General features: G+C 48.4%; 1 protein-coding gene across 1 annotated transcript in view; it reads left to right on the top strand.

Moving 5' to 3' along the window:
* The window catches only part of LOC142584299 (uncharacterized), a 90,042-nt gene that overhangs the window by 32,768 nt on the left and 46,308 nt on the right, over positions 1-10,966 (top strand). Inside the window, exons 4-5 of the mRNA XM_075694443.1 lie at positions 6,616-6,663; positions 8,876-9,022. Coding sequence (XP_075550558.1) covers positions 6,616-6,663; positions 8,876-9,022 — 195 coding nt within the window. The remainder of the gene's footprint in view (positions 1-6,615; positions 6,664-8,875; positions 9,023-10,966) is intronic.

Genomic DNA, 10,966 nt, shown 5'->3' on the forward strand with positions numbered 1-10,966 from the left:
GATTCCCAAGGCTGGAAAAGCCCCGAGCATTGATAACTTAAGGTCTATTTCGCTCACTTCGTGTGTGGGCGAGGTGGCCGAGCATGCGGTGCTTAATCGGCTTACAAGGTACCTTGAAGAGAACCAGGTCTACCCCCACACTATGATTGGTTTTCGGGCCGGGCTGTCGAGTCAAGACGCAATGAAGCTCATCAAGCATCAGGTCATTGATGGAGATGGAAGGGGCGTTAAGGCCATCCTAGGGCTGGACCTGGACAAGGCTTTTGACAACGTTCGGCACTCTTATATTCTTAAGTCCATTTCGGATCTTGGCCTCGGCGTGCGCTTTCATGACTATGTCAGGTCCTTCCTGTCAGGCAGGAAGGCTACCTTGAGGGTTGCGGAGCTCTAGTCAAAGGCGTTAAACCTTGGTGACAGGGGAACTCCTCAGGGGGCTGTCGTCTCGCCCACATTGTTCAATCTGGCCATGGTCGGAATGACCAAGAAGTTCTTGGAGATTGAGGGGATTAAGCACACCATGTATGCAGATTACGTGACAATATGGTGTCCCGGTGGTAGTGAGGGCTATAAGGAAAGTGTTCTGCAGGAGGCAGTAGATGTAATTGAGAATTATTTGGGCCCGACGGGGTTAAGGTGCTCCCCCTCCAAGTCGGAGCTATTGCTGTGCAGTCCCACTAGAAAGGGACGCAAGCCAAGGGGATGGATTCCCGTGGACCAGCTGAGCATTAAGCTTCATACAAGAAATGGTGATATCATACCTAGAGTAGATAAGATCAGGGTTCTGGGGATGATGATTCAGTCGAACGGCGCCAACACGCTGACGATCCAGAAGATTATTGCCAAGACAGAAAATGCGGTACGCCTAGTGAAGAGGGTGGCCAACAGGCAGACGGGGTTCAAGGAGGATAGCCTGGGGCCGTATTCTGTAGCGGTTCGTTTTGGAACCGGTTCCTTTTGGCTGTTGTCATTGGTTGACGCTTCGTTGCCGTCATCCCTGGTGGACGGGACGACAAATTTTGATGATGTCACACAGGTTGCCAATCATCTGGAAAGGAACCGGTTCCCTGCTACGAGAGGAGAAGTGGTTCGCTCGAGGGTCGCGCGCGGTGGCGAGCATGATGTCGAGGGTTGCTAGGGCAACCGTGGTTGCCGGCTAGTCTCGCGCCAGCTGACGAGCCGGCACCTAGACGAGACGAGGCAGAGACGGCAATGGCGGCTCCTTTGGTTGTGCTAGGTTGTGCTGCTGGCGAGCGCCGAAAGACAACGACGCGACGAAAGGCAACGACGCGACGCGTTCGGCATGGCCGAAGAAGAGTTTCGAAGGCATTTTAGGCTCTCCAAAGACATAGGGCGACGTCTTTGTGATGAGCTGGAAGAACATCTCGGACCTCAAAGATTTCGTGGTGTCGACACTACGATGAAAGTGCTGTGCGCGCTGCGTTTTTTTGCCACCGGGAGCTTTCAACAGTGCGTCGGGAATGAAGAAGCGATTGCACTGTCGCAGCCTTCGGTCAACCGGATCATTACAGCCGTCGCCAAGGCCATTACGGTTGTGGGCAAAGAAAAAGGATGGGTTAGATTCCCATCCACGGCGCAACAGAAAGCCGCCGTCAGCTGTGCTGGCCCAACACACACGACGCCTTTGCTAGGTAGGGGTGCTCCTCGACAAATGAAACGAGTATTTCGCGCTGCCTCGCTGAAACATGAGGACCCAGCCGCCTGTCCTTGTGCGACGACATCGTTTCGGTTTCGGTGCGCGAACAAGTCCGAAACGTAAACAAAGCGAGGCAAGTTGTTTGCATAACGTATGCCACACCACCTAGCGACTAAATAATATAACAACACAAATAAAATTACAACTCCCAGTAGCCGTCTGCGCCGCAAGCTCACATTTATTACTGAAAATATATTTGCAAGTGCTCTATACAAACCAATGTTTTTTAATCAAACCAGCAACATCCTTCAATTACTATACCGTCCCCCAAGTACAAACAAAAATGATTACGTGATCTTCCGGCAGACCGCCGCTCGTTGATTGGTTCCCCTCACGCCGCCCCGTTCCACTCTTTCTCCGAGTGACGTAATCCTGACGTAACAGCTAAAAGGAACCGGTTCCAAAACGAACCGCTACAGAATACGGCCCCTGATTAGACTTATGCACGCATTTGTATTGTGTCACTTTACTTATGTGGCCGCCATGCACAAGTGGAAACCGTCGGAGAAGGAGAAGCTTGGCACGCAGATTAGGAAGATCACGAAGAAAGTGTTGGAAGTGCCAATGTGCACCAGCACCGACCGACTTCTCCAGCTGGGAATTCATAATACCTTGGATGAGATAGCTGAGGCTCAGGAGAGGACGCAGATGGTGCGCCTATCTACGACTAGCACGGGTCGGCAGATTCTGAGAGAGTTTGGTGTTCCTCAGGAGAAGATTTCGAAGCTTCATGTCGGTATTCCCTTGAAGGTCCGTAATCGGTATCACGTCAAGCCTGTTCCCAAGAACATGCATCCGGAGCGAAATGTAGGTAGAAGAAAGGCCAGGGGGGCTTGCCTGCTGAGTCTCATTCGTGATGAGAATCAGAAAGTTGGCTTCGTCGATGCTTCTTTTAACGAGGAGAGGAAGGTGTTTACCATAGTTGTCGTGGACAATGAGGGCAGTGTCGTTAACGCTGCTACCGTTCGAACTGATAGGCCAGAGGTCGCGGAACAAGCGGCTATTGCGCTCGCCCTGGTTGACAGACGCAGGCCTTTTGTATAGAGCGATTCAAAGTCGGCCGTTAGGGCCTTTGCGAAGCGCTCGGTGGCTAAGGTTGCTTTTAAAAGTATGCAGACATGTGATATCTCTCAACACTACTTATGTTGGTTCCCTGCTCACATTGAGATGATTGAGGGAGCCCCTCTGAATCTCAATGAGTCCGCTCATGAGGCAGCGCGAGATCTTACCCTCCGTTCTGCCCCGCGCCATGGCGTGGCGGTACTCCTCGAGAACAGACTCCCCTTCCACATACAATGAAATCACGCAGTATTACCTTCTTAATCGCAGGGTTTACGGTTTGCCGCATCCTAAACTAAACTGGGCTCAGGCACTTACATTACGCTTATTACAGACTGGTACTTATCCTTGCCCACGGAGAGTGAACATGTTTTATCCAGAGATGTATACAGAGCCTTATTACCAAGATTTTGGTGCTTTAGCCACGATCGAACACATGCTCTGGTCTTGCGAAAGAATTGAAGACTCGGCAATCATAGATGCGTCCAGGTGGGAGGCTGCACTTCGCAGCCCGGACCTGGATGAACAATTCTGGGCTATCCAGCAGGCTCACGACGTGGCCGTGAGGCTTGGCCTTCCGGTCCCGACGTGGGAGCGGCCCGCTTAGTGGTTGATTATCACTACTTTTAGGACCAAATAAGGTTTTCCATCTATCCATCATCCATTCCATCTTCCTTCCCTTAACATCATTGATGGAGGTGCGGGGTAATAACTTGCGCAAGACGGAACTCCGCAGCGAACGTAACCTGGCCGCCATGTCTTCCGAAGGAGAGAGTTCAACCACGGCCCCGTCGTCGCCACTGACGGTCATCCTGGTCCAGCCTCGCCACCCTGGCATGTTTCCCGGGATCGACAACGTTGACGTCGACGACTGGTTGCAGAATTACGAACGGGTCAGCGCACACAACAGGTGGGATAACACGCTTATGCTGTCCAATATAATATTCTACCTCAAGAAAACAGCACGGGTCTGGTTCGAAACACACGAAGAAGTGATTACGAGTTGGGACCAGTGCAAGCAGAAGCTTAGAGATTTGTTCGGCAAGCCCGTCGGCCGCCAACGTGCTGCGAAGAAGGACCTTGGGACCCGTGTACAGACGTCCACTGAATCTTACGTGGCGTTTATCCAGGACGTCCTCGCTCTTTGACGCAAAGTGGATAACAATACGGCAGAAGCATGGAAGGTCAGCCACGTTTTAAAAGGCATCACGGACGACGCGTTTAACCTGCTTGTTTACAAGAACGTAACAACGGTCAATGAGATCATTAACGAATGTCGCCGCTTTGAAGACGCGAAGAGTCGCCGCATAGTTCAACAGTTTACGCGTCTACCTAATACCGCAGCTTCATCGACCTGCGAAGACGTTTGTCCGCCGCGTGAGCGCACGTCTTGCGAGAACGTCGTACGTATCGTTCGGCGAGAAATCGAAGCAGCGTCTACTGCCACGTCAGTGACGCAGTGCTTTGACGATTTCCGGCCGCTTGTGTCTCTCATTCAGTCGGTCATTCGCCAAGAACTTGCCAATGTGGGTCTCCCGTCCATCTGCTCCGCCAGCCGTCCTGACTTTGATTCGTCTGCTGCCTCTGCCCCTGTTCACCGGAGCCAATAAGGTCCATATCCGAGCTATCGCAACCCGGCCGAATGGCGCACACATCACGATAGACCCATCTGCTTTTACTGTGGATGTGTGGCTCACATCTCTCGCCACTGTCGAAATTCCTGGCCTGCCCACTCTCGACCGAGCTTTCCCGCCTACCGCCGCTCCCCACTGAATCCTCGCCCGCCATCACTCTCTACCGAGGTTGAAGACACACCTGACAACGCTCGAGCCGCGACCAGCCGCTCGCCATCACCACATAGTCGCCGCTCCCGTTCGCCCCAGCTGCCTCGCTCTCCATCCCCACTTACCGTCGCCGCTCTCCGACGGGAAACTAACTGGGGCAGCTCCTGGAGGTGACGCTGCTCTAGAACCCCGGCTTGAAATGCCTCTGCTGACACTGCCTACTAATCGGAACCTTCTGGACGTGGACGTGGATGGTTTGCCCGTTAGAGCACTCATAGACACTGGAGCCCAAATTTCCATCATGAGTGCGGAGCTTCGAACACGCTTGAAGAAAATACTTCAAGCGTGTCTGTGGCGCCACAGCGACGTCTGTGGTGCCACAGACGTCGCTGATTTCTTGCTTCACGACGTTATCTCGCACCATGGTGCACCTCGTCAATTTCTCACCGATCGCGGCGGATACTTTCTTGCCAGTCATAGACGACCTACTCCGATCATGTGCTACTAAACACAAACTTACTACCGCTTACCATCTTCAAACTAACGGTCTTACCGAATGCCTGAACCGCACATTAACTGACATGTTAGCAATGTATGTTACCTCCGATCATCGCGACTGGGACATTGCTCTACCATATGTCACGTTCGCCTACAATTCCTCGCGCTACGACGCAGCTGGCTATTCACCCTTCTATCTCCTCTTTGGCCGTGAGCCGACTTTACCTTTCGAGACTCTTCTTTCGACCACACTCGACTCTCCGACAGAGTACACTTGGGATGTTATAGCCACAGTGACTCAAGCACGCTAGATTGCCCGCATTCGTTTTTCTGTTTCACAGACACGCCAGAAGTGCCGTTACGACCAGCGCCATCACGACATGCACTACGAACCAGGTGCTCTTGTGTTAGTTTGGTAACCAACTCGGCGTGTTGGCCTTTCGGAGAAATTCCTCTCCCGGTACTATGGCCCTTACCGCATCCTTCGCCAGGTGGCCCCTGTCACATATGAAGTGTCTCCTCTGGATTCCAAGGTTCATTCACCTCTCTCTGACATCATCCACGTCAGCCGCCTCAAACCCTACCTTTCTCAGACCGATGAGCCGCACCAATAAGGTGCTTTTTTCGACGGGGGTGATGTCACAGTCGGTAATGTGGGAAGAGGAGGACCATGATGGTGGCCTTGGAGACGACGAAGAAGGGTTTAGCATTATCGCTGCTCTACGCTTGTTGGCTCAGCCATTAAAAGCCATCTGTAAATAAACGCACGCTTCTTCCCTTCCCGTAACAATATATAATTACAAATACCTATATTTCCGTATCTGCCAGGTAAATCTATTTCCTAGTTGTGATAAACGTTATACTTCAACCTCATTTACTTTTTCTTTTAGGTATTTCTCTCTCCCCTTGCCTTTACCATTTAACTGCCGGCTTAGTCAATCCCCTGTAGTGGGTAAGCGCCATAAGGAAGCAAAGTGTCCTGGTCCGCCGCTTACGCGCGGATCACTACTAGACACTAGCTTAATAAACGATATTCATTCTGGCTCTTGTGTTCCTTCAAGCCCTGTGTCCCGGATCGCGCGAAAGTCTCCTCCAGCATGAATCCTGCTCGTCAAAATCAGGTCCTACTTCAGCACACTTAAGAAATGTTTGTTCTGACAGATGCCACTCTAGTAAAATAAAGGACGTAAGGAAGTTCAATCAACGCTTGAAAGAAAAGTAAGCTTAGATATCGATTTAGCCACCGGTTTCGAGGGAAGCAATTGATTGCAGTCACAGAAAGAGCGGCTGACCCCAAAAGGCTGGGGTTGATAAGCTAGAGGCACAGATTGTTTAGCAAGAAATAAAACGTAGAGAAGTTTTTTTTTATACTCGCTCTTTCCATCAGCATAAGTGGCTGCATTTCCGCAGATTTATTTTATTTAAGAAAAAAAAGATTCCTAGTAAATTTTTCCAAAAGGGAGCGTCTCCTTCAGTATAACGCTTCCAAATATAGAACAGTATTCACAATTACGGCGACGCGTATTTCACCCTTCCATCAACTTATATTTTCTTTTTTAGGTGACCACATGCATGGAGAAAGAACTCGAAACAAAGGGCCTTGACACAGTAAGTCTGTCTTGCGCTCGTTTACTTCATCTACCCCTCCCCCTTTACCCCTTCCGTTGTGTATAGTAACAAAACGCATGTTCCCGAATATTGTCATCTTGTTAATCTCCCTACGTTTCCCTTCATGCCTTCCTCTCTTTCTCTTTCTATCATCACCGGCTTTCCCCTCTATAAATTTAATCAAGGCGCTAAGTTCTACGTTGGTTGCCAAAAAAATGAGATAACATAATAGGAGCGACAGCGGTCTTTTTTCTTTTCAAGGATGTTAGCGTAGCTGACACAAAACAGACGCGTGGCTAAGCCCTTCCTGTATTTCTTTATTTCGTGGGAGGGGAGGGGGTGGTCGATGTTTCTTGCACGAAACTCATCAGAGAGAAGTCACTTCACATAAAGTGAACGTGGCGCTTTGAAGAAACAATATCGCAAGTGTTCTGACGGTGAGTATCAAAGTTATCCTCGCAACAGTTATTGGCTTCGCGAGTCATAACAATGAATCGACTGCCTATCTATTCGGTTTGCCTGCGCTTTAATTTGTCTCCTCATGAAAATGGGTCGATGCATACATATACACTGACCGCCTGATTTCCACCTCTGTCGCCACTAATGGCCAGCAACAAAGATGCAGTGTCATTGCCTTTCCGAAAGGAAACAATGGCCAAACTCGTGATTACCGTAACGTAGTTTGACAAGAAGCGACAAAAAAAAAAGGTGCTGAATACTTCTCAAGGCAATCAGGCCAACATCAGGAGTAAAAGATTGAATAAAGCCGGCTGCCGAACATGCCTGTGTAGAAGTCGTGGTAAACTTTTTGACCGTTGGATTTATGCTCACCGACAAGCCAAGAATGCGGTACCGGGTCATCCAAAAAAGTGTGATGCATCGACAAGAGTGTGCTGAACGGGGCTGGTTGGTGCAGTAAACCAACAGCGCTTCAAACAGGATGAAGTAAACGCGACTTAGTAAAGACACAGCGCTGGCTGACGACCAGTGTTTATTGCACTCGAACGGCAAATATAGAAGCGAGGATATGCGCAGAGAGCAAGACACCGGCCGGACGTAGACTGAACAGGCCTGTGTATCCGTGATTGTACGCGCGAGCGCGCATACTCGCTCAAAGGCTCAGTTGCCAGTCACTTAACTGAACATTGTGAAAAATGTGGTTGTAAACCAATTCTTGAACAGTGCTCGTTTTTAGGTTGCTAAAGAGCACAATGTGGACGTGAGATAAGCGAATAATTTACGACATTCCAACACTACTGATTCTTGTGTTAGCATTCCTTACCGTATCTTTACACGGCAGGGAACTAAGACACCTATAGAATGTGTGGCTGCCTGCCGGCAATAGCGGCTTGAGATAATTTTTTATTTCGTCACGTGTCCTCGTCAGGGCCCTAATGTTGAATAAACGAGAAATTTCTCGTTCGCCCACTTTTGATAACTTGAAGACGTAATCGTTCAGTGGTCATGTCTTGCACGATAACGGTACTAAGCCTACGAAGCGATAATAGTGCTGCATAAGGATGCACGGGTTACTACGGTAAGCGGCTTATTCTACTCCGCCTCCGCCCACAATTGAGAATGAGCTACGTATACAACTGAACCCTGCTAAGGAAAGAAGTTAGTTGCTGCCCTGACGAGTACAAGTACACCTGTCGAAACGTTGGCACCAGCGTCCATTCCTTGTTCTATCACTGTTAATTACGGTAACCTTTACTCGTGAATGCTTCGGTAAAGCTAAGCACTTAGTCTTTGTTACGGGGTGCACCAACACACTTCGATGACATCTTCCACCACCTCTATTTTTTATTTTTTTTAACATTGTACGTGTAACTTTTTTATAAACGTTTTTGTCAACATGGCGTGTCTTTTGCACGTGAAGTATATTCCATACGCCAACAAACGATGCTTAACTGCTGTGGACGGGCGGGTCGGCACTCACGCCTCTGCACCTTTGGCGTTACTTACATGCGATTCTTAGTGCATACATGGGTGTGCACGTGACTTTGCTCTGTGTCCAACCAAATGGAACGCACTTCCTGCGTTTTTGGCTCCATGCCCTCTTCCAGCATTGTAGGGTTCATTTTACGCCCATAAAGGACAGTGCTTTAATCCCAGTCCAAATGCATTTCGTCTGGCCGCTCACATTAAATACAATTTCGCAAATGGCTCCAAACACTGTGTTTTTATTATTTCTTTCATTCCGGCCTCGAAGCCTGGCCTCGACATCAAGGCCATCCAAGCGAAGTGCCTCAAGTGCGCTTTCCCGAAGCTGTCGGAAGCCGACGCAGTGGCACGCTACAAGGACGTGGTGAAGAACTTCGAGAACTACGAAGAAAACGCGGTGCGCGTCAATTCAGAGGTAAGCGAGATTGTGGATTTGGCACTTTCACTTTCGATTATGGATGTGACCTGTACATCTAACAGATATGCGTCGATCGCCTGACCTGTAGCGGGTCCTATTGACATGAACCATATCTGCAACACGAGCCAATGCTCGTTGCTGCAGTACTTTGCCATTATATGCTGAAGTCCTAGAGTAAATGCAGTGACTGGACATTTTAACCGATACAGAAATTTTCTATCGCTGAAGCTGACGCGAATGAAAAGCAGCGTGAGCGAGTAGTAAAGGTTATTTCATCCTTATGGCTTTAAGGTGTAGTCGAGATGACAGTAATGAGGTGAATTTTTGTTACACAAACTTGTAAGGTTACGAGCGTAAGAAACAGTACTCAACAGTGGCGGAGATCTCAGTGAAATCGTGCGGCTTTGGCGGGGGCCGCCCCGTTCCCTTACATTGTTGACGTTTGAATAACACGTTGTCTTGGCACTCAAATGAATACACTCACTTATGAAACAATTTATTGTATCTATTGTATGCTATTTAGGCGAGATTTACGCTTCCAGGTGGAACCAACTACTCATTTTCACCTACAATAATATCGCCTGAATGCAATAAAAGTCCCACAGCATTGTTTGACTACCACGCTGTTGTTACTCGTTTTGTATATGTTTGTCTAACGTGTGTCTCCAGGTGCATGTAAGGTATGTCTGAAATTAAAAAAAGAAGTATTCACCTCCTTTCATCATAGAGCTCACGATTGATTCCTTGTTGGGGCCATTTAAAGAAAGAACACTAAATTAGTTCAAGGTGAGTGACAGGTAGTAAAAGCCAGTTCAACGAAGGCGAGGTAGCTATGCGTAGTGTGTGAAAACCCTCGAAAGTGGACGAGGGATCAAAGAAAGCTTGGGAGATGACAAAAGCATCGTACCTTTCTGGCATGCAAACTCTATGCCATGACCTTACCGAGGAATGTAGATCTTCCATTAACTGAATTAAAAATGATATCTTAACAGCTAGCTAGGCTACGTTGAAAAATTAATCAGCAAGTGAAGCCTATAAAGATGAAACAATATTCAAACAAATGAATTTTGCCGGTCCGTAAAATGAAAGTCATGAAACAAAAATGACCGTGTCCTGGCACTAAGGACATTAGGCACAAGATGCTTAGGGAAGCCAAAATAACGCTGAGTGTCCCAGATTACTTTACCCGTTTGATAACGGATAACTACTGTGCAAAATAATTGTTGCAGTGCCTGCATCGAGCAGCGCTGAAGGCATTTATTATACGCCTCTTGTTACCTTTTTTTACATTTGCCTCACTGCAAGTCTATAAATTAAAACAATAAAAGATAAAAAAAATCTACAACGTGATTTTCCAAAAGCGGCAGTCGCGATGCTCTGCCACTCTTAGGCGAATGGCAATTTTCTTTTCGGAAAGGTAAGAAACTTAAAGGCATGTGAAGACAACGTGAAAGTTATTAGCATGCAGTGGCAATGCATAATGTAAAAGCTGAAACAGGTGACGCACAAAGACGAAGAAGGCGCTGGGCAAGCGCTGACTCGCAACTAAGTACTAATGACAGTAGACGAAGTAACACACTCGCATGTACTCTCACAAAAGACCGCTGTCTCGTTGCGTTTTCCGGCCCTGTGTGTTGTCCGTTTGTGCTGTTTCGTTATGCAGTTTCGCCATCTCGCCCAAATTTTAATCTTAAGTCAGTGGTAAACTGCAATATGCACGGATGGTTAGGGTACATAAAGATCCGTACTTGAAGAAGACTGTGGAACGCGCTTGAAATTCTACGACATGGCGACTGGTTATTGGAACGAATCCCGCGCCATAGCAGGGAGCCAAGATTGATATCTGTGGTGCAGGAGAGGGAGAAGCGACACAAGGAACAACTTAGTAGCTTTATCACTCTGTTGCATGATTTTCCATGTGAATCTCGGTTTGGGCAATGT

The sequence above is a fragment of the Dermacentor variabilis genome, chromosome 6, assembly GCF_050947875.1.
Source record: "Dermacentor variabilis isolate Ectoservices chromosome 6, ASM5094787v1, whole genome shotgun sequence".
In the NCBI taxonomy this organism is placed as follows: domain Eukaryota; kingdom Metazoa; phylum Arthropoda; class Arachnida; order Ixodida; family Ixodidae; genus Dermacentor; species Dermacentor variabilis.